At 31.7% G+C, this 25,240-nt stretch overlaps 2 protein-coding genes across 11 annotated transcripts in view; one reads left to right on the top strand and one right to left on the bottom strand.

Annotated features, from left to right (window-relative positions):
• The window catches only part of Mps1 (dual specificity protein kinase monopolar spindle 1), a 37,367-nt gene extending 21,599 nt beyond the window's left edge, over positions 1–15,768 (bottom strand). For 3 of the 4 annotated variants that reach the window (XM_085822675.1, XM_085822673.1, XM_085822674.1), the window contains exons 1-2: positions 12,120–15,768; positions 4,115–4,264 (exon numbers count right to left, since the gene is read on the bottom strand). In XM_085822675.1, the coding sequence (XP_085678801.1) occupies positions 13,980–15,629 (1,650 nt within the window). In that variant the 5' untranslated portion in view covers positions 15,630–15,768 and the 3' untranslated portion in view covers positions 4,115–4,264; positions 12,120–13,979. Of the gene's footprint in view, positions 1–3,589; positions 4,265–12,119 lie in introns of those variants that run through there. The other variant, XM_085822672.1, reaches the window with a different exon arrangement.
• Positions 15,769–15,938: 170 nt separating this feature from the next.
• The window catches only part of LOC118188041 (D-ribitol-5-phosphate cytidylyltransferase-like), a 75,786-nt gene continuing 66,484 nt past the window's right edge, over positions 15,939–25,240 (top strand). For 2 of the 7 annotated variants that reach the window (XM_035358383.2, XM_085822678.1), the window contains exons 1-2: positions 15,973–16,089; positions 16,228–16,325. The gene's annotated coding sequence lies outside the window, so the exon portion shown is untranslated. The other 5 variants (XM_085822680.1, XM_035358385.2, XM_085822679.1 and 2 more) reach the window with 5 other exon arrangements.

Below are 25,240 nucleotides of genomic sequence, written 5' to 3' on the forward strand. Positions count from 1 at the left end.
GTTGGATAGTTTTTAATCAGGGAGTGGAAAATTTTTGAAAATGTCTCTAAACGGCATAGAAGCTATACATTTCTTACCTTTAATTTATTTTTGAGTTATGGTTTCATTTCATGCATTTTTCTTAACTGGTATGTCATATATCAGGACTTAGGTTGAGTTTTTTTATCTATACGGCCCACGACGATGTCACGCGCAATTTAATCTATTGCGGCGCTTACGCTGATGCGGCGTATCTGTGTAATTTTAATTTTTTTCCCGCCATTTTTCTCAAGTGCGGCGTTTAAGGCTGATGCGGCCTTTCTTCCGGAAATTACGGTAATCGAAAGTTCAAGCTTACTTTTATAAAATTGCTCTAACAGTCTGCAAAAAATAATAAGCCGGATCCAATTAGAAGGTTAAGGAACAATGCAATCTGCAACATTAACTGAAATAGATAATTTAAGCTTAGCTTATACCGTTCGTTATACATTAAACGCGCATGCGTAAAGGTATTATGTGTTTACGCATGCACAGAAAGTTTGCAGCTTTGAGGTCCGGATTAAAGGCTTTTGACTGTATATCTAACAATCCAGATGGAATGGAAGATGATTATTTATTAAACAGAGTACCAATGATGGTAAAGATGAAACATAATTCGATGATATGCCTGAAGATATAATGGAAGGCAAATATGATGAACTTTTCATGTCATCTGATAATGAAAATTTTTAAGTTCATAAGGTATTTTTTATTAAGTAAACAGAATTTAGGTGTATGTAGAGTTCGAATTTTTTTTATGCATCTTTTCCTTATTTTTAAATCTATTGTTTTTATATCTGGCATATAACATGCACCCATAAATTCAGATATTATTTTTTTTTCTGTGCATTATACAGCAGAATATGGGCTAATAGTCTTTTAAGTCCTTTGGGAGAAATGTTGAATTTTTGAATATCTTGATGATTAATGTAAGTAATATACAAATATTAAATTTTTGATTCTTCAATTAAGAAAAAAATTTAGCTAGTTTTACTGTTGTAACTAAAATGCCTTAATTTTTCTTTTTTTCGAAACAGATTTCCAATCACAATATTGCAGTTGCAGCATTAATTTCAAAACATTTTGTTTAAGGAGAGATTAAACTTCAGACATTTTTATTAGCAAATGAATGCTTTGATCACAACTAATTTTATGAGACTTATGCACAGTATTCTAACCAATGCATAATATTAATGAAGAGACAGCTCACTTAATACCTGTAAGGTTTTTACTGGATGACATAGTAAATATTTCATGGTACTTCTCTGTTAAAAAGGTGCCAATCACTAAATGTGGTAGTCTACTTATATCACATCATAAACAGCTATGTGATGATAATATATACAAGGGCCATCCAGGAAGTAGATTACGTTTCCGTCTGTGTCCGCTAGGGGCGGGGCTAGCGCGGCCATCTTGGGGTCAGAGCGTTGCGCAGCTCAGTCTGCATCTAGCCGTGCTAGTGAGAGGTTCGTGCTGTGCTCCGTTCAGATACTGTGAGGGTTTGAAATGTCTGCGTTAATTGAAAATCCCGCGAGCTGCGCTCAGTAATAAGGTTTCTGACTGCAAAAAACTGTAAACCGATAGAAATCTATCGGCAGCTTCGTGAAGTGTATGGGGACAACATTATCACTGAAGGTGGAGTGCGTCAGTGGGTCATAAGATTTCAAAATGGCCGAACCAATGTTCACGACGAAGATCGAAGTGGGAGACCCAGCATAGTGACCGCCGAACTTCTCGAAAAAGTCGATGCTAAAGTCCGTGAAAATCGAAATTTCACAATAACGGAACTTTCTTTGAGTTTTCCACAAATTTCGCGAAGTTTGTTGCACGAAATCATCAGCGAAAAGCTTGGTTACCACAAGTTTTGTGCAAGATGGATTCCAAAAATCTTGACAGAGGACCACAAAAATCAGCGAATGGCTGCAGCGTTGAACTTTTTGGACGCTTACCATAAGGATGGTGACTCTTTACTCGATCGCATCGTTACTGGTGACGAAACATGGGTGAAACATGTGAACTGTGAAACGAAATTGCAATCAATACAGTGGGGGCACACAAGTTCTCCCCAAAAACCCAAGAAATGCATGCAAACAATGTCGGCAAGGAAGATGATGGCGACTGTTTTTTGGGACAGGAAAGGTGTAATTTTGGTGGACTTCCTGGAAAGAGGCACTACAATAAACTCTCAAAGGTATTGCCAAACTCTCCAAAAACTCAGAAGAGCAATTCAAAACAAGCGCAGAGGAATGTTGAGCTCTAAGATCTTGTTGATTCACGACAACGCCCGGCCCCACACGGCAAATGTCACTCGTAAAGTTCTTGAATCTTTTAAGTGGGAGTTGTTTCCTCATCCGCCGTACAGTCCCGACCTGGCACCGAGCGACTTCCACCTATTCCCAGCAATGAAGAAGTGGCTGGCTATGCAGCGTTTTGATGACGACGCACAGCTGCAAGAAGAGGTAACGAAGTGGTTGAAGGCGCAGGCGGCCGAATTTTTCGACGAAGGAATTTCCAAGCTCGTACATCGCTACGATAAATGCCTTAATTTGTATGGTGACTATGTAGAAAAGTAATATTTGAGTGTGGCTTTCATCTGTATATAATAAAATTTGTTTCCTATATCTTGTTTATTTTTTTATTCCAAAACGTAATCTACTTTCTGGATAGCCCTCATATATCATTACATAGCTGTTTATGATGTTTGACTTCTGAATTAGTATATATATCATGTTTAATATGCAAGATGCTGAATTTATGTAATTCTTTGATGTTTTCATTTAAACATCTAATTAGATTTTGTGGTAATGTTTGTTTGGCATTAGGAACAGAAAAGCACTAATTTTACTGCAATTGAAAACAGAATCTTCTACCTACTAATCAACAGGGAAGTGCTATAGCCATTGATTTATGACAATGATTTAAAATGAATTTTTTTTTAATATTTTTATCTTAATAGGGCGGGAAATATGGTCAGCCAAATGCTGTTAAATGTTTGGTATTTTTCTATGAACACCACTTTAATAAAGAATCAAAATGGACCAAATGCTTTCTCTATGTTATGTAATCTATGTTCGGATATCTCTTCCTAAGTGATGCTGACTTGTTTGCTGTTTATATGTCAAGAAAAATAATAGATGTGAAAATATATTTTTAGGATAATATATACTTTCAACTATTCAATTTTTACAACTCAAAGCATAACACATTTATTAACTTTAACAATCTCCAGATTGCATATTTATGTGTGTGCTGCCCAGATGGTATATTGGTTAGGGAAGTGGAGTACAATACCAAAGGGCTTGGGTTCGAATTCTGGAGAAGGCATGGTCGTAACTGCCTGTCCCTTCATAGGAGGCAAAGGCGGCCCAGCTATTAGGTGCCTCCAATACAGTGACCACCATTTCTGGCCTTAGTTGTGGCCAACCCGAAGTTGGCCGAGGGTCTGCCATTGGGAGGGGAAAGAATTATGTGTGTTTGCACTGCAGTAAATGCATTTAACTGCTCACAATATATATTTTATCACTCAAAATACATTACTCAAATATAATATTAATTATATATACTAAAATGGTTAAAACATATATTAGTTTATTTTCAAAGTCCTGTCATTACTACAACAACAAATACTAATAATAATAAGCAAAAACCCCTAGAATTTTGAGCTGTATTGAGAATTTCAAAATGGCCATTCCAAGATGATGTTGAAAATGGGAAAGCATCATATAAAAATCTACATTTTATAATTTTATGAAATAATTATACATGGTAAAATGTCTATCATTTAAAAGTATACATATTTACATCATGAGGGATACATTTTCCCCATAAACAAGTACAAATGAAACAATATAACAGAAAATTATATCTACATAAAATTGATACATTGTTCTAAGAGTGAGTAGTAAAAATTCCATATAACATTCAACTGAATAACTGTGCGTTTACGAATAATGATATGTATATATACACACACACACACATAACAATCATGATTTGGGTATACACATATATATTACAGAATGTCAAGAAAAAGTCGATACTTCTTCATTATAGCACCCCCCCCAGATTGAATAGTTAATCAATTGAGATATCTCACCATGTGTTTCAGGTTCGAATTCTGGAGACAGCATGGTCGTAACTGACTGTTTCTTCATAGGAGGCAAAGGCAGCCAGCTATTAGGTGCCTCCAATACAGTGACCACCATTTCTAGCCTTAGTTGTGGCCAACCCGAAGTTAGCCGAGGGTCTGCCATTGAGAGGGGAATGAATTATGTGTGTTTTCACTGCAGTAAATGCATTTAAGTGCTCACAATATATATTTTATCATTCAAAATACATTACTCAAATATAATATTAATTATATATACTAAAATGGTTAAAATATATATTAGTTTATTTTCAAAGTCATTACTACAACAAATACTAATAATAATAAGCAAAAACCCCATAAAATTTTGAGCTGTATTGAGAATTTCAAAATGGCCATTCCAAGATGATGTTGAAAATGGGAAAGCATCATATAAAAATCTACATTTTATAATTTTATGAAATAATTATATACGATAAAATGTCTTTCATTTAAAAATATATATATTTACATCATGAGGGATACATTTTTCCTATAAACAAGCACAAATGAAACAATATAATAAAAAAATATATCTACATAAAACTGATACATTGTTCTAAGAGTGAGTAGTGAAAATTCCACATAACATTCAACTGAATAAATGTGTGTTTACCATTAATGATATGAACACACACACACATAACAATCATGATTTGGGTATACACATATATATTACAGAATGTCAAGAAAAAGTCGGTACTTCCTCATTATAGCACCCCCCCAGATTGAATAGTTAATCAATTGAGATATCTCACCATGTGTTTTTATACCTCACTACACTTTACACCTCAGCTGACCAGCAATTAAATTTTGAGGGCTGCTATAATAAGGAAAAACGTTTACCAAAAAGTCTTAACTATATTTTTAGTGCAATAAGTTACCAAAAAATTTAAAGTGGAGGTAAATATGCTTTAAAAAATTATACTCTGAGTAAATTTGGTGCTTCTAAATTTTTCCATTGACCATTTTTGACAAATAAAAATAGCCAAATCAACAGCAAATTGTCGAAAATGGACAAATGGGAAGCACTTCTGCAAAGAACCTGTTAAATGTAAACATTGTCAACAACAGCGGTAAAAGTTCAAATCAGGTACCCCAACAGAATTAATGGTTCAGGTAGCAACTATTCTTTTAATGTTGTATTTGTTTCCTTACACTGTTGTTCGTACTTTTGAATGTTGTAGCATCGCACTCATTGTCTGCCTTTACATGTGTAATTTATTCTTCACTTATTCACTATTATTTTGTTTGATTTTCATGCTATCTTTTCTGAATTTTTTAACAAATAACAGAAGGAATTATTTTCATTTAATTAAGAAAATTGTCAATGGTGGCTTTCAAAAGGTTTATTGCCTTCATTGAAAACATGTTCACAGCAAACAACAGATCCACATTCTGGTTCACTGATTAAGAAGAACATGGTAAAGGGAACAACTACTATGACTGAAGAATGGCAGTCATACTCTTTCTTATGCAAGCATAGGTATTATATATACACTGCGCCAAAAAAAAAAAAAAAAAGGGAGAGTTTGATATTTCCCGTTCTACTGGGCCGATTGACGAAATTCAAATTGCGTTCTTCATGTCTCCACAGCGCAACTTAGGATATATATTAGTTTCATATATAGCACTATTCTAACAAGTATTGTGGCACAAAATCGGACTTTTTCTGAAATCACATACCAATTTTATTTACATATTTTGATTCTACGACTCAAATTATGCCTAAATATTAATTTTTGTAACATTTGGTGCAAAATTTATGGAGAAATTCAACAATTTAAGTTGGTTCTTTTTTTCCAGTTTGCACCAAAAATAGTTCACTTGGCGAACTTCTTAATATGTGGCAACCTATATTCATATCCTATTTTCACATCCTTCGTGAGAGGAAAAAAAGTCTCGATCGTTCCTTCTTTATATTAGATTTTAAATTATAATTGTTATTATTATTATTTGAAGTAATTTTTTCTTTTTCAAATTTTATTTTAATTGTTTAAGTTGCGTGGTTTCTTTCAAATAACTGTTTTAAAAATTTCTATTTACTCATTCGAACTGCGTAGTTTAAATAAAAAGTGCATCTCTTTTTTTTTTTTCCAAATAGTTTTATTTATACAGTCAAAAGTCGTTAATCCGGACTCGTCGGGACTTCGGCGATTCCGGATTATCGATTTTTCCGGATTATAGATCATCAGTTTAAATCTCGTAAGATGGCATGCAGAAATTCTAAAATTAAAAATATGAAACCGTAATTTATGAAATAAAGAACAATTATTATCTAAAGGGTATCAAAATTTTCAAAAAGAAAAAGCTTAATATTTATTTGTTTACTTTATTAAACATTTCTTTTAATGTAAGTTGTTTAAGTTTTGCTTCGTTTCATGTGATAATACTTTCTCTTTAATTCTATTAAACAGACATAATTTCTTGTTCAGTTACAAAGTTCCGCTGTTCAAGTCCTATAATTGCTGTGTCAAGAACACCGACTAATTTGTCAATCGAAATTTTTTCGTTTTCAATAACCTCTGTTACTTTTTTTCGCTATCGGAAGCGAATTATAATGACCAGGAACTTGTTTTAAATCATATCAAAGATGGAGCATATCGAGATGAAATACTACATTTGGTAAGGAATTATAAGCCAAATAAAAACATCTGCGCTGAAGATAAGGATAGTGCTGACAAATCAACTTCCAATTCATTACGCGCCCGCCACGGCGCGGCGTTCCCCCCGCCGAGCAGCGTGAAATTGATAAACAGATTTCGGATTTCAAAACATACTTTCGCTTTAGATCCTTTACATATTAACAAATATATATCGGAAATTCTATTTGATATAATCGAAAGTTTAAGCTTACTTTTATAAAATTGCTCTTACAGTCTGCAAAAAATAATAAGCCGGATCCAATTCGAAAATTAAGGAACAACGCAATCATCAACATTAACTGAAATAGATAATTAGATAATTTTAGCTTATACGTCCATTATACATAAAACGCGCACGCGAAAACTTATTCTGCACTTGCGCACACTGATATGCGCAGTCGTAAAAGGTCTTACGCGCACGCGTAAACGCCTATGTGCATGTGTCAACGCGGCATATGCGCAGAAAGTTTTTAGTTTTGATGTCCGGATTATAGATCATTCCGAATTATGGGTGTCCGAATTAACGACTTTTGACTGTACTATATTTTTTAGTCATAGTTATTATTTTAGGTAATTTTTAAATTTTTAGACTTTTATTTTATTTGTTTGTGTTACATTGTCTCTTCAGATAATAGTTTTAACATTTTCTATTTATTCATTCAGATTGAGCATTTTAAATATATTTATTAATATAAATTTTACAGAATTTGATTTTATTTATTTGAATTGAGTTTCTTTCGGAAGAATACTTTGTAACTACTATGCACTTGAAAACTGCATATATTAAAACAGAACATACAGTAAAGCACAGTTAACACACCTTTCAATGTTCCGTTCAGAAAAGATATATAAATAAGAGAGATGTATAATCGACATTTTAACTTAGGATGACTTGCATGCATTGCTTTAAACAGTTTTATCATTGTTCCCATTGCTTTACACAATTTTATCATCCTACATTTAGTTTCTTAAAATGTTATTCATATTTTAGTCAAATATTTTATGTCTGAAATCGCAAGAATCAAATATCATAAGTTTTAAATTAAAAAAAATACTAAATTTTATGCAAAATTTATTTTTTTCTTCTTAATGGCTTGCTTTTTTTCTTTATACATTCTGCAAGTAAATCATTAAAAAGCATCCGACTTTTCGAAAAATATTGGTATTTCTGACATTCATTTTAAATAAAGTTATTGCCTTCCATTTCATAAAAGCTCACAAATGGCCAAGCAGTAAAATCGCTGAACATTGGTAGTTCGCTCCGAAGTTTGAATCCTGGCAAACGGACTGGTTGCATGGGCGTTCTTGTGGTTTTTCTCATGTGTCACGTGTATGCCAGCTGGTTTCCCTTAGAAAGTTCTTCACGAAGGCATCCTTCCTTTTAGGCAGATAGCCCTGCTTTGCCGTAATTTAATAATCAAATTCAATCCTTTTCATCAGTATTTGGTCAGAGCCTTTATCAGTCTTTAATGGCTAAACATTTTGAAGGCATGAGATGAAAGGAAAGACTGATTTCATCAAGAGGGAAAATGTCTTTAGATGATATCCATATACATTTTAAAGACATTAGGGTTTTTTGGAAGCAGGAGACTTGAAAAATGAGCAATGCCCTCGCTAGGAATCGAACCACGGACCTCTCGAATACAAGCTGAGTGTGCAGACTACTACACCACGAAGGCGGGAGAAATACCTTATATGCTCCCTCCCTTTTAAAGGGAAAATGGGAATTAGGGGATACAGTCACCAAATCCTGGTGCTGAAAAATCATCATTTACCACCTTTTAGTTTGGGTGCCACTGTAGAGACATTAGGTATTTTTTTTTTTTTTTTTGAAGCAGAGGAAATGAAAAATGAGCAATGCCCTCGCTGGGGATCGAATCATGGACCTCTCGAATACACACCGTGTGTGCAGACCACTACACCACAAAGGCACGCTAAGAAGGCAGGAGTAATACCTTATAACGTCACTGGATAAATTCCTGAATCTTAAAATAATTCGACTGAGAAATCATGGGATGTTCCATTTATGATACGATATGATGTTCTATTGTTTTCTGTGCTGACACAAGAATATTAAGATTTTTCGATTGTTACACTTCCATTAATTTTGCATTCTTGTCAAATTTTTTAAAATATCTTGCATCAAATGCGTTTCAGCTGAAGACAGCTTTTCATTTTCTACACATTTTAACTATAAATAAAGTTTAGAGCAAAGTCCAAAGGATAAATGTTTTAATTAAAAAATTTTTGTTAAATGAGAAAGAAATCAACCACTCCAGCAGCGCTTATCCTGTACCACAGAGTGACCCGATTCTTATATCAGGTGCAAACAATCTAAATTATATTATTTAGATTTTTAAGCCTAATCATTTCTATAGTAAAGAACATGTTTTTTTTTTTTATATAATCTACAACACAAGAGAAAATTACTTTTTAAACCATTCTTTCTAAGAGGATTAATATAAAATTTTATATTTTTATATATATTTTTAAAGCTGGGAAATGGACCCAAACTGTCAACGTCCTGTTTGCTTAAAAACATTGTGAAAATAAACGTCAATCAAATTTTCTCAGTTTCAGATAATTCAATTTAAAATGAAGTTAAAGTAAAATAGCAGACGATAATGTGATGAAGGTAAAAATTTACTCTTCAAATATTAAAAAAAAAAGGAAAGAAATATTTAAAAATAGGTAAAATTTTGAAAAATATGTGTAATTTTAAAAAAGGATAGCTTTTTATATAGTACTAGCAGCTTCGCTGCCAGCCTTCGGCTGGCTTTTAAATGTACCGGAAAAATGGCTGAAGGAAACACCAAACGTTAAATTTAAAAACTGCGTAGAATTTTACTCTGCAGAACAACTTCATAAAAAAAATAGTTATTACGTGTAACAAAATTACAATGAAATAAGCAATATCTTTTAATACAAATATTAATTATCCTAATAAATAAATTAACCAACTTCCCTTTGTAATATCTTAAGAACTCAAATGGTATAAAGGTGGTTAAGAACTTTGCTTCCTAAAAAAATCACTCAAAAACTTTTCAATATCTTAAAGACAGTAAAATGAGCAATAAATAACATAAAAGAATACAAAAAACTAAAAATTCTGAAAAACAAAGTATAATTAATGATATTTTATCTTATATTTTCAAGAGAAAAAAATTACAATGAAATAAGCTATATCCATTGATACAAATATTAATTATCCTAATAAAAAAATTAACCAACTTTCCGTTGAAGAAAAAAAAAAAAATCATGCAAAACTTTTCAATATCTTACAAACAGTGAAATAAGCAAAAAATAATATGAAAGAAACTCAAAAAATTCCGCACAGATTTATACTCTGCAGAACAACTTTATCAAAAAAAAAAAAAAAAAAAAAAAAAAAAAAAATCAATAAAAATGTATTATATATATAAAAAAATGACAATGAAATATGCCAATCTCTTAAAAACAGTGACATAAGAAATACGATGAAAAATTGTTGCCAAACCCATATTTCTAAAAGAATGAAACTATTCAAAATGATGCGATTTCATCCAAAATCTATCAACATCAATAAGAAAGGAAAATTGTTGCCAAAATCACATTTTTAAAGATGTGAGATGGGAGAAGTATACTCGGAAGCTTCATTTAAAATTTAAAAAAAAAAAAAAAAATACAAAATATTATCATTTTTCCAAAATTCTTTTACTAAAAGCAGTCGCAAGGATAAAAGTTTAACGTGTCCAAAAATCAAAGAAAAATAAACTGTACATTTAAAAAAAAAAAACTTTTTTAGAAAAAATCCCGTTGAAAAGGTGTTAAGCTCACTTTGTTAAATAAATTCGTATTAAATCGATTTATTGAAACACAAAATTTATTATAAGTTCGTAAAATAGCTAAGTGCCTACGTTTCATGACGATGTGAAAATGGAGTGTGTAGAGTAAAATCTCGCTTTCCTACAGCCCATTATGTCTCAAAATGACGTGATTTCGTTACAAAACATAAAATAAAAAAAATTCGAATTCGAGTTTAAAAAAAATCGCTTCGAGGTGCACTGGCTCTTGTCTAGATGCAGGTACGTACCAACTTTCGTAGCCGTGGGTCTATTAGCTTATGCGCAGCGCAAACGAAAGACACACAGACACTCTTTCTTTTATTATATGTAGAGATTATAAATATTTATCACGCATCATTAAGGAAAATAATTTCATATAATTAATTCTCCATAAAAATTTATTTGAAATTTAAGGTTAAAAATAGCTGTGATAATTCACTGTAACAAAATCCATAAACCATATATGGTGTTACTATCGCTCAAAAAAAAAAAAAAAAGGATGCCAAATTTCAAAAGACGAAAATATGTAAATTCGTGTATATCTTAGAAAATTTGGAATAAAAAACTAATTTCTTATAGGCATGCTTAGTAAAACACCCACTTTAAGATGATGATAAAAATTTTACAGGTCATAATTGAAATTTTTTTTCTAAAAATTTATAAAAATTATTTAAAAATAAATCATAAAAAATGGGTGAATTTTATTTGGAATGAACTTAAATTTCGAAATGCGAAAGGAAGAATAAAAAACGTTCCATAAAAAAGAGATATTAATAAATATATACCAAATTCAATTAACACTGAGAAGCTAAAATTTTGAGAGCTAATTTTTTAAAAACTACTCATACGATTTTTACAAAACTTGGCAGTCTGGCATAATTTGAGTCGTAGAATCGAAATATGTAAAAAAATTGGTATGTTATTTCGGAAAAAGGTCTGATTTTGTGTCAAAATACCTATGTTAGAATAATGCTATATATAAATCTAATATATATCCTAAGTCGCGCTTTCGAGACATGAAGAATGCAATTTGAATTTCGTCAATCGGCCCAGTAGAACGAGAGGTATAGAACTGTCCCTTTTTTCTTTTTTCGCAGTGTACATCAAACTGTTAATCATTTTACAAATTTTGTTATTCTGGCAACTGGTACACATATCCAGGCGACGGAATTGAACATGAAGACCAAAAGAGTGGTCTTCATAAGGAAAATCTAACTGATCATCTATTTGAATACCTATTTCGTGTCAAGTTACACATAACAGCAAGATACATTAACAGAAATTTTAAATGTAATGAAAAATTATATCTTGTTCGGGTAATGCATCTCCAGCAATTTACTTAATGGTGCAGGTTTTTGAAGTAAAAAAGAAAAGAGAGGGGCTTTGTTTTTCAAGGCGATATGCACTATACAATAAGTATCATGTTAAAAATGCTGAATTTAATTTATATATGCTCTTTATCATGTTTTATTTCAAAACGAAAAAATATATTACTAAAATCATTACCGTTGGCAAGCTTGGCGACAAAAAAAGTGCTGTCACCAATGGGTTCTTTCTGGAAGAAAACCTTAAAAGGAAAGCAATTTTATTATACTAATTATCATGTTTAACAAGCTGCTTAATATCACACTATGTACGTTTAAAATGCTAAATTTAACTAAAATATGCTCTATATCATGTTTTGTTTCAAAATTTAATCACTAAAACCATTATCGTTGCACAAGCCAGGGGACAAAAAGGGTGCTGTCACGAACGGGTTTTCTGCAAAGTACCAACAAGTTCTTTGTGGAAGAAAACCCAACAAATGATTTATTCACTTTGATTAAAACCTGAATACAATTAATTTAATAAAACAAAATGTAGTACAGCATTTAATAACATCACTGTTAGTTAATAATCAACAAAGCTAGGATGTTTACAACATCTTTCCATAAAAGTTATATTCTTTGATTTATGAAATAATAAAAGAAATGTTTTATACAACTAGTTTTTTGATTAAAATATGTTATCATTTGCTAATTTACTTAATTATATACAAAATAAGTGCAATCTTTAAGTTCAAGTCAAATTAAGAAAGAAACTTAACAATACTTCAAATTGACCAGAAATGCAGAATATTTCAATCTATTTTTGCTTTTGCAGATACCATCAAAAGTAGAAGACATATATTCTGTTTTAAGAAGTATTTGCTTCAGATTTTCACCCTATTATTTAGCTGAATATTAATTTCATAGACTTCAACAGAAATAAAGATTTTATAATTACATATTTTATTTCTTAAACTAATATAAATACTTTTCTGGGTTTAAAAGATCTTTTATAAATTTAAGTGGAGTGAAAGTTATTCAAAATTCTGGAAGATTGGAAATAAACATTTTAAAACATATTATACAAATAACTTTCAGTCTCTGCTCCAAGAAATGGAATAATTGAATAAACATAAACAAGAAATTCTCTCTTTCTGAAATACACTCAGTTCACTAGAAACTGAAAATCCAAAGAATCAAAGACTAAAAGCTGAGACTTGGCAAAGCATCATGATTACTTAAATTTTCAATATTATCATGAAATGTGTTAAAATAACCTTGTGAAAATACTATAAAGCTTTAGAATTAAATACAAATATAGCAAATAAAATGGATGGGTAGACATTACTATTATATTCTAATAAATTATGAGGCTGATTTCATAGCTCATGATATCAGTACAGTACCAAAACCATTCCACAGGGCTTGCTTGGTTTTGCAATAACTTGGAGTCTTGGGGAAGGGGGAGGCTGAATTTCCCACTGTCTCCAGGCACAGTTCTTGATTAATTGGGTGACAGTTATAGCAGTCTTGATATGAGTAATATTAACTTAAAAATTTTTTTATTCATTACTTCACAACGTTAGGTAAAGGAAAATATTTAAAATTCGGTTTTTTTCCCCATTTAGTTTTCTTTTCTTTTTTAACTTTAAATGAATTTTGGGGAATTAAAATGGAAAATATCTAAAGTTGCTTTACCATCATTTCAATAAAAAATGCTCTGAATTCAAATATCTGTTTTTCTGATAATTCATTCCTAACTTTTGCAAGAAAACTCATTCTTCGAGGGATAAAAACTTGCACCTGTTCTAAGACAAGTTTTAAAGCATCCCTTTGTTCACACTTAAATATTTAAAGCTTGCTTTAATATGCTTTCAATAAAAAAATACTTTGGATTCATATATCTTTTTCTTCTTCTTTTTAGATAATTCTTTTTCAAATTTTGGCCAAAACACGTATTTTTCAATGGCTAAACACTTGCACTTGTCCCAAGACGTTTTTTAAAGCATCACTTCGTTCAAACTTAAATATCTGGAGCTTGATTTAACATGCTCTGAATTCATATATCTGTTTTTTCTGACAATTCTTTTACAACTTTTGCAAGAACACTCATTCTTCGAGGGGTAAACACTTGTACCTGTTCCAAGACATTTTTTAAAGCATCACTTTGTTCAGGTGGTTTCCTTAGATCATCATTGAGATAAGGATGTTTCAGAAGTTCTTCTACAGATGCTCTTTCTTTTACATTTCTTTTCAAGCATGATTTCAAAACATCCAATAATAATTTATCAGGAATTTCTGGAAAAGGAATTTCATAACTTGGATTTGTAATTGCATGCACCTTTTGCATCAATGTTTTAAAATTGTGAAATGGTGGAACATTATAAACTAAATAATAGAGTATGCAACCCAAAGACCAAACATCAGATTTCACACCTACTTTAAAACACATTTGCTTGCTATTAGATGGTTGTAATTGTGTTATAGCTTCTGGGGATATAAAATTTAAAGTTCCAACTTGCGTGTCTCTAAAAGTACTTGTCATATCATCAGGAACTGATGCTGCAATACCGAAGTCAATCAGTTTTAAGTTTCCTGCAACAAGTAAAAAATTTGCTGGTTTCAAATCTGAATGAATTATGCCATATTTGTGGATGTCAGCTACAGCTTCTAACATTTGACCCCAGTAGAACTTTATCATTAAAGGAGATAAACGTTTCAGTTTTGCTTCATTATGGATATATTTCGCAAAATCTATATCACCATGTTCAAGAACCAAAAATATCTCATTTTCACAGTATTCATAATCATACATTTTAATTACCCTATTTGAACTCTGTAATTTTTTTAAATATTCTATTTCTTTTTTGTATCCTTCTCGTAATGATGGATCTGTATTTTTTAATTGAACTTGTTTTAGAGCAACCAATGTTTTGTTTTCTATATCAAACACAGAATACACTTTACATGACCCACCACATCCAAGAAGGGATAATACACTGTATGATTTACCATTAACATTGATTACCTCTACAGGAAGTGAGTTTGTTTCATTAACTGCAAGACTAAGGCATGATGATTCTGATCTTGGAGCAAGTGGAATTCGCATTTTTATGTCAGGTTGCTCCAAAGGATTAAATTTTGCACCTCTTTCAGAAAAATGTCGATGCATTTTATTAAGTTTAATTTCACTTTGTGGCAATAGATTCCGTACATTTGAAACATCATGTTTAAAGGTCAATGGTTTAGAGACAGGTAAAATAGGAGCACTGTTCTTTGAATAATATAAACTGCTTTTTAGATTTGAATTTGGAGGCAAAACGCGTGCATATTTATCAGCTTTGAATAGTTCACATGACAGCTGTGGCAACGTAGGTGTTTTCGCAGCTTCTGAAACTTCTTTTTTTAATTTGATTTCTTCAAAAGTATCAGGACTTTTGTTTCTGTTATCTTCGTCCTCACTTTCGTCATCATCACTGAATTGAATGTTTGGATCAAGACGAGATGGAATGCGACTAAGAACATTATCACCACTATTAATTTTTTCAAAAATTGTTTTAAGATATTGTCTTGAACGTACTGAAGGATGCGTAATTGAGGATAATACACTGGATGCATTATTGTCTAAATTTGATCCTGGACATGAGGGCAACGATTCCTGCTTTTCTACAGATCTCTTATTTTCCATTTCAAATATGTTATTTAACATTTAACATAACTTTTCTTAACGGTATACAACAAATACTTAAATTTCCCAGACACACTGTTGCCACTTGTTAAATATAATATTGCTTTGAAACAGTGGTTTTATTTTTTTTAATGTTTTTTTCAAACATAAAATTTTAAATACACAGATGCCACTCAAAAATTTCTCTTTAAAAGTAAGTATTATTCTATGGCTGTTATTAATAGTTATTTTATTCTTAAAAATAATATTTTAGTTCTTAATGTTAATTAATTTATAATACATAAATATTACTCCCGTAATAACTAAGGAAAGTAGCTTTTACGAAAACAAAATAGTAATGTATTATTTTACGAATTTCTATCTTTCAGATATTAATATCTAAACCTTGCATCTTGTAAGTAAACAAAAAGTTTCGAATCTGGTACTTCTCCGTGTGGAACGCAATAATTTTTTTTTCCACTTTCAAATTTGTTTGTGCGAGGTAATTATTATTCCATCGTTATTCTTCTGCTATCTATGAATTGCATAAACTCTTTTCAGTATTTAAGTGAATTTCGGGGCTGAGGCGTATACCAAATAATTAAATAATTTCCAGTATGTGTTTTTTGTATATCTGCAGTGTGACACATTTCCGAGAGAATTGCAGTCATGAAGAAACCTGGATATTTTACAATAATATTATTGGATAATCTTGATGTGGAGAGGGATAATCGGAAAGTATATAAGGTTTTATGCTAATCAGACAGTTAATTATGATACTATAACTATTACTGTAACTTATATACTATACTGTAACCTTTACTGTAACTTCTTTCTATAGTTCTCATCAAAATGCAAATTAGTTATTATGTGTTTAAGCTGAGGGGTTTGAATGCTAAAGCTTATGGCAGTCTCGTCTCGTCTTGCTTTTGTTATTATTGCTAGTTTTGTCCGTAACATCTTGGTAGCCGATGTTTGACATACGCGTAGTAGTTATCCTGAGCCAGCTTAAGTAGTCTATTTTATATGTGTAGTTTCTGACTAGTTTAAATTTAATGTTATGTTAATTTAAATACCCTCAAGAAGGAAAGGTTCCTCTGTTGTACAAGCACTCCCTTTCTGTTCCCTTAAGAATTAAATAAAAATGTTAATGTAACTCCTTTAGGCTTGGCCATTAAAGGGATAACTCACTGTTGTTCACAAAAGTTTTCAGTGCTCAACTTTATCAGGAACTATATCACCAGACAAAGCAACTTTTAGCTTGTCCCGTCCCTCTGAAGATTTGCACCATCATTAAGCCATCATCTAGTCTTATGAAAGGCTTCAGATTTATAGTGGACACTGTGTGCTCCATAGTGAAATCAAGGAGTAGTATGACAGTAGAAGTTCAGATCTGACTTCTTAAAAGCTAAAAAATGCATTTTTTTATTACACTTAGTTTGAGAAGGGCACAAAGTGGGCATTAAAATTAGATGTAAATAAGATGGCAAGTATAAAATATAAAGTTAAAATCAAATAAGATGTTGATTTGATCAAGTAAGATCACATGTAGAATTTATAAAATAAAAAATATGAAATAGTTGTTTATGAAATAATAAAGCACTTATGATCTTAAGGAAATCACAACAAAAAAAAATCCATATTTATATGTTTGCTTTATTAAACTTTTCTTTCAATGTAAGTTGTTTAAGTTGCTTAGTTTTTTGTACTAACGCTTTCTCTTTAATTCTAAATATAAACATAATTCCATGTTCAGTTTCCAGTTACGTTGTTCAAGTCTTGTAATTGCAATGTCAAGAATTCCCATTAAATTGTCAGTTGAAAATTTTTTTTTTTGTTCTCAGCAACCCTTTTGTCACTTTCTTTACTATCAGAAAAAGTGGTTAAGTAATATTTTCTGGATTTAGAATCATACTGCAGATTTTGCCGTCTATTACTTGATTGATGATTAAGGCATTCGTATTGCAATGTAAAACTTTTGTTAGATATCATCTTCATTTAACCATCACTTCACATTTCTTCATAAATTCTATTACTTGGAAAATTTGCTTTTTGTTTGCAGCATCTGAAAATCTTCAAATTTGCAGCTACCATCATCAAGCCTAGCTAGCGTGCACTATATAGTAGTGCCGTTGTATCATGAGATTGGAGGTTAGCATCCCTGATATTGAAATGCTGATCAACCGAGACAGGTGAAAGTATAGTTTAGGGTACCCCTTGGCGATTTTTGGGGGTACATGGGTACCGATTTTGTGCAATTCTTTGACTCGTTATTTTGGCTTGCGAAGCGGCGATTTTTGTGCCAAAAAATCGCCGGTACACAAAGCCAAAATAACAAGACAAACAATTGCACAAACTCGGTATCCATGTACACATAAACTTATTTTCACTAAAAAAAAAAAAAAACCCGAATTGCACAAAATTGGCATTGCGCACTCCTTTGACATTATCCATGTGCACGTCGACATATTTTCACTTAAAAAAAAATCCCAGAATTGCACAAACTTGCATTGCGCACTCCATTTACTTTGTCCATGTACACATTGATATATTTTCACTTAAAAAGTCAAAGAAGCAACAAATTCAACAATATAGGCAAACAAAAAATACATAATTTCAATAAAATACATTTTAAACCAAACAATAAAATAACATAAAAAAGAAAAAAAAAAGCATGTTATACGTTTAAGCACTACCAAAAGCAAATATTCACTTACCATGATTTTCGAGTTCGCTTTGTACACCCAGAGCCACGTAAAAATCAAAATATCAATCATACTCAAATGACTTTTTTCAAACCAGGTACTCTTTCTGATCGAACGCTTCACATAGTGACCATCTGAACCTTTTGTCCTACAAACCCATTCAAATCCATCTAAACGGTTTTTAACGTTCGACTAAACGCATATCCTTCCTACATACAGGACACTTATAATGGCTACTAAGTAAACCTTCATATACACACCAGCCAATTAAAGCTCTTTTCCCCTTTCGCTCCAAATCGTACAGAAACTTCAAATTAATCTTACTACATTCGACCATTCTACCGTCTAAAGAATCAAACTAACGCACACCACAAAAACGCTTACCAAACATCCCACGATTCAAAATTTCCCAGAATCATACACCCAATTATGTCACAATAGGGTTTCCATAACATTCAACTACTCAGGTTACCATAAATCAAACAACAACTTGGCAATAAATCAAACAACTTGGCGATAAATCAAACAACAACTTCGCCATAATACAAGGGGTACCTTAAAGTCTACTCTACTCCTGAGACATATTTTGCCAAAATATTGCCACATGTCCATATGTATATACTTCACCATGTGTTTTTATATTAACATCATGTTTTGCTGTCGTTGCATTCTTTTTTATTAGCACCACATTTCTTTTTTGCAAAAGTTTTCGAATTTGCATTATTTTTCACTTCTTTGTACGAAGTAAAGGAATTAATGTAATCACAAAAAATTTTATGTGTCATACTTTAAGGGAAATATCCATTTTGACTGTTTAAGAATCCACTTAAATGATTTTTTTGCATCGTGTCTTGTACATATGCTTAGAGTAACGGACATTTTTTTCCAAAGTGGATTATAAAATTTATTAAAACGGGATTTTATGATCATGTTTGTACATAAATTTCAGGTGCCATATTTCAATAGAAATATCCATTTTGACATTTCCTGAATTTATTTAATTTTTTTTTTTTTTTTTTTTTTTTTTTTTTTTTTTTGCTTGATTACATACGCACAAAATAATGGGCCCTTTTTTCAAACAGATTGTAAAAGGGATTTTTTTGCAATGCCCGTATGAAAATATGTATGTATATACATATATCTCGCATAACTGGAGTAATTAGCCATAAAAAATTGAAATTTTATGTATAGAATTGCTATAATGTCTAGTTGTGCACTTTCCCTTTTTATTGCAATTGGTGGTACTAAACATATATGTAGACAAAAAGTAAGAAATGTAGAACCTATTTTACACAAAGACCCAAAATAAGTGAAACTGAACACCAATAAATTTCAAAATAGCCTATAAGTATACAAAATAAGAGTTAAAGAAATGTGAAATTAAAACTTAAAAATTATGAAAATATATACCAAAAGCAGGAAAATAAATAAAGAAGAAGAATTCAATTAAATCTCATGTAATGTTATCAAGAAGAAGGATACAATTACAGTCCCCCTTCCACTTGCAAACCATTGCATTTCTGTATTCAAAATCGTCTATTTTTAATTAATAACAGTTCATCTGAAAATTTTTCAAGTCCTCCTCGATGCAAGGAAAATTCATTGTGAAATCAAGTAAAAGAATAAAATTAGATCCTTTTTCACTGAATTTAAAATTAAAATAAAAAACAAAAATAAACCAAGAACATGAACTTAAAACTTACTTAGAGGACGAAGTAGCAATCTAGTAATGAAAAATAGTAAACACAGCCAATTGAAGATAAGATTAAAATTGGTGGGAGAAAGAAATTTAAATGTAGAAATAGAAATAAAGTTCATACAGGATGATTCGCTACTAGATCAACAAACTTGTCGGGTGTGTACGGTGTACAGAGATGACTCGGAATCACTTAAGAATTCAGGGTCGCGAATGCCATAGTTGCAAGCTATGGTGCAAAAGAGCAGAGAAAAAGAATAGAAAATATTTTATTGAAAATTTTTACTTCTACAGGTGTTTGAAATTACGACCAGAATTCCTTACGTTGTGGAAGATTCCTGGCATGTCACCTATCCTTAGGTGCTATAAATATTCAAGCGATGGCAGCTATAGATATTCAAGCGATGAGGTCTTCAACTGAAGGAATGGGCATTTTGTACACCATGTGACCCCAGAAGAAGAAATCTGTGCATGATAGGTTCAGTGATCTGGCAGACCAATGAACCGGACCACATTGACCTATAAATCACTGTTCAAAAGTTATATTAACATCATGTTTTGCTGTCGTTGCATGCTTTTTTATTAGCACCGCATTTCTTTTTTGCAAAAGTTTTCGAATTTGCATTATTTTTCACTTCTTTCAGGGTTCGTAGCGGTCCTTACAAGTGCTTATAAGTCCTTATATTTGAAAATAAAATATAAAGGCCCTTATAGGTGCTTACTTTTTCTGTAAAGCCCTTATTTTTTGTTTTTAGTGCTTTTTTTTAATGAACGCGCATTTTCCCCCGTACCAAAGCGGAAACTAACTTTTCTTCCTTATATGCAACGTCAGATGGTGAATCATACTCCCGGAAATTGCTTTCCCCCCCCCCTTTCTCTGCATTAACGTAACCTATGGTACGCGCGAGAGTACAGACAGGTGCACGTCGTTCTATTGGTCAAAGAACTGGGAAAACGGTAGAAAATTCGGTACATTCGGTATTCTTTTCCTCCCATCCAAATACTACACACGTTTGAATTTCTGTCAAGATTTTAATAATTTGCATTCTCGTTCCGCGTGGTCAGTTTATTATGATCGTCATGCTTATATTATGAGTATATGCATGAATATTTATAATAATATAGTTGCAGTAACTGGTGAAGTATAGATAAACTTCCAAAAAATGGGTGTGTTTTTACACATATTAGCTTTCTAAGGAATAATATTCGGAATGGCTTAAATAAAAGGAAAGTAATCAAATAGTCAAAAGAATTCCCCCCCCCAATACATCATACAGTACGGAGGTTGGGAGGTTCTCCCCTTTCTCCGCAAAATCTCTAATATTGAAGCAGCGAAATTTTTTTTTTTTTTTTTTGTCACTGTCCGATCTGGATTGAATAGGACTAAAAGTTTTTGCGGTCTACCCAACCTAAGTGAAGATTGATTCTATTTCGGAAATTTAACGCAGTCTGTTGAAAATTAGAATCGGAAACACCCCAGATTAGTAAGACTCTTTCTTTTCTTTTATTTAGTTCTTTATTCTCCGAATACCGACAGCTGTTGATTCCGATTGCGTAATATCGCATATGGAAGATTACGCCACACGTATTGCGCAATAACGTTTGCGGTATTTTGCAGAGATAATTAATTTTGATGTTTAGTCTGAGATTTGTTTATGAACACTTAAAAGAGTTTTTACTGTGCTTTCTAAGCAGAATATTTCTCAGTTCAGTTGGTCTATTTTTATATGATGCACATATTCAAATGTCAAAATCATTTATTTAGCCGAGAAATCTAAAGAAGGGCTACAATATCTCCTCACTCCTCTTTTTCCAGTTACTACCCGGAATATTCAGCAATTTCCCAGTATGCGGGTGTTAGTTAAGCTTCTACTGTTAAAGGATGACTACATGAAGCAATTTGTGCAATTTTTGAATGTGCCTCTTTTTTACTTAAATTACTTTGCTTGGAATATATGTTAAGGGCAAACTGTTATGCAATGAAAATTTAGAAAATGTTCAAAATTTTGATTTTAAGTTAAATTATTTAAATATTAATATGAGTGGAAAAATAAATTGTATTTATTATTAGGTGCCAAACGAATACAGTTAAAATGGCTTATTATTATTTATTTTCTATATTTTGAACTGAAATTTCATCATTAAATCTGGTAATATAGTTTAGTTCTGCATAGTTTTTTTTCTCTCATTGTAAACTAATTCTGTAAATTGAACTGTCATTTAAAATTAAAAAAAAAAAGTTAATTGTTTTCCATGGTTGAGGTAATGCTCATTCTCTTAATAAATATTGCGTTGCTCATATTTTAAATTACAAGTCTAATTTTTCTTTTAAGGTTATGCAGTTGTGTATAATGTAATTAGACAGGTGCTTATTTTTTCCTTAAAATGTGCTTGAAAAGTGCTTATAGGTGCTTATTTTTTTAACTAAAATGTGGCTATGAACCCTGTCTTTGTACGAAGTAAAGGAATTAATGTAATCACAAAAATTTTATGTGTCATACTTTAAAGGAAATATCCATTTGGACTGTTTAAGAATCCACTTAAATGAATTTTTAAAAATAAATAAAGAAGAGGAATTCGGTGTCGGTGGATGTCAATCATGTAATGTGGAGCAGCCCGTCATGCTGGTGCCACATGGAGTGGTGTAATGTTGGAGGACCATTCGCTGCATCAAGAAGTTTGGGCAGGATTTGTTGCAGGAAGATCAAGTATGCCCTATTGTCCAAAGGACTAAGCAAAGGTACGGTCCGATGACATTGTCTCCAAGAATGCTGACCCAAACATTGACCAAGAAACCCTCTTGAGCTGCACAGGGTTATGTACAATGAGGATTCTCCAAAGCTGATTAAAGGCTCCCTTACGTGTGAAGCATGCTTCATCCGTGAACAGTGTGTACACAGCAGATGTAGCACTCTGTTGCAGGAACCATATAGCAAACATCCTCTGTAATGAATAATCCTCAGGCCCTAGTAATTGGGCACGATGAAGATAGTATGCACTCATTTACTGCGAGCATCCTCCAGACAATGGATTGAGATAAACCCACTTGTTGGGCTATTGCTCGAGTACTCATATTTGGATTTTCTTCTGTGAGACATAAGACTGATTCATTGTTGTAGCTCTAGTTAAACAGCCAGTCTCACGTAATCTTCTGTTCACACTTGCAAAGGTTGTGTGATGTGGAGCACACCTTTTTGGGTAATGTTCCTTGTACAATCGCCAAACGACGTGTTTGTTACAATCTGCAGCTTCATACGCGATCAGCATTGGTAGTAGTCATCTGTCGACCAGTTCCTTGTTTGAATATGCGTTCATCCTACTACCTTGGGAAACGGATCTCAAATGACGACTTCCACAGGATTGCAGTTCACGGAACCTTCTGTTTACCGCCATCTTTCGCAAGACTGCTGAGAGGAATTCTTCCAGAATGTAAAGAATTCCATGCAGTGCCGCTGTTAGGCTTACCTGATGATTTTCTGGTCATAATTTTGAACACTTGTTGCAGTACAGCCCTTTTAATAAAATGTTTTATGTCCCATTAATGCATTGCTGTTTCTGGTTCTTTTTCTCTGCTTCTTTGCACCATAGCTCACAATTTGATTCTCTGCACAATCTGGCAAAACCAATACCTCCAAGAACTTAAGTCAAGGCCTTGCGCGGTGTGTTTGTGACGTCACTGCAGCAGGGAGACTTTTGTCCTCGCGAACTTTAACGATGCGTACATTTGCCTTCTGAAATACCCATTCAATAGGCTTGCAAATAAATTGAACTCAACTTTTAATATTAAATTCTCATTGCTTATAAATCTAGAAAATTCCTTGTTTTCATTAGAATGTGAAGAACCGAGACTTTTTATTTTTAGAATACTTTGATATGAATAAACATAATTTTTAATTCCATTAAACGTTATTACTGATTTTACCAAATTTAATCACTGAGAAACTCTTGTTAATGAAAGAAACTTCACACTTCATGAATCAGAATTTAATTTGTATGCAGTAATTATAAACAGAAAGGCTGTTTAATACATCAAGGCAGGAAGACAAATATAATTAATCCTTGACTAATAAAATGTTTATTAGTCAAGGCTCGTAGTAATTATACTTACTACGATTAGTAAACATCTTTGATAATTATAAATAATATGTCTTATTTTTGACATATGTTTCTGATTAATAATAATAACAATAATAATAATAAATACTCGTATTTGGAAATAATAACAAAGCTTGCAGTGATTTAGATAAGTTTTCATAATTATGAGTCTTTACTTGCACAGAGAGAATTATACATTATTTTGCATTCTAAATAGCAGACCTCTGGTATAGGTCTGATATATATCTAAATAGCAAACCTCTGATCTCTATAGGTAAATTTTATAACATGATTTAATAGTATTATGTGAAATGTAATTGTAACAGTTCCTAAACTGGGATATTGAACAGTTTAAATGTAAAAGAAAATTATCATTGCATTATTACTGTCGAATAAAAGAACTAAAATATAATGCACTTAAAATGCACTAAAATTATGCATTAAAATTTTAAGCAATGTATAATTTTAAGCAGTTTATTCAGAAATACATTAGATAATGTGTACATGCTTGTTTTCCATTCAGTCAATTCAAAGAAGATTGCTCGAATAGAGGAACAGAAGAGAAAGAAGAATATCATCGAAATTTGTCTTTGTTGTCAACTGATAATTATTCAAAACTGTCTACAAACTCTGAACAATAAATATTCTTTTTTTTTTTTTTTTTTACATACACTGCATTTCATCAAATAAAAATGCATGGCATGATATTTCATAAAGACTACAATTTAAATTCCTTCTAAACAGCCTTTCTAAAGACATAAGAAAACATTGCTACATAATAAAAAAAAAGCACGATTAATCCATTCTGCAGTGGGAAAAACATGAAAAAAAAAAGTAAAGGCACACACACACACACATATACGTAAATTAATATACATATACATGTATGATAATAACTCGATTTTTTTTCTTTTCAAAAACCTTGCTTGGACACGCTATACGAAACATAAAATTGAAAGTAATATGTTTGGAGGGGGGCAGAAAGAGAATTTCATAATTTTTAGCATACTATATAAATTAATTAAAATTAAAAACATAATAAAAAATCATGAATTTTAACCCATACACATATGAAAAATTGTATTGATACTGCACTATACATGTAAATAAAGGGAGGGAAATACACACTAATTACCTTTTGTAAAAAAGAAATGAAA

The sequence above is a fragment of the Stegodyphus dumicola genome, chromosome 8, assembly GCF_044657685.1.
Source record: "Stegodyphus dumicola isolate Sdum_Otavi_A_Nest chromosome 8, ASM4465768v1".
NCBI classification, from domain to species: Eukaryota; Metazoa; Arthropoda; class Arachnida; order Araneae; family Eresidae; genus Stegodyphus; species Stegodyphus dumicola.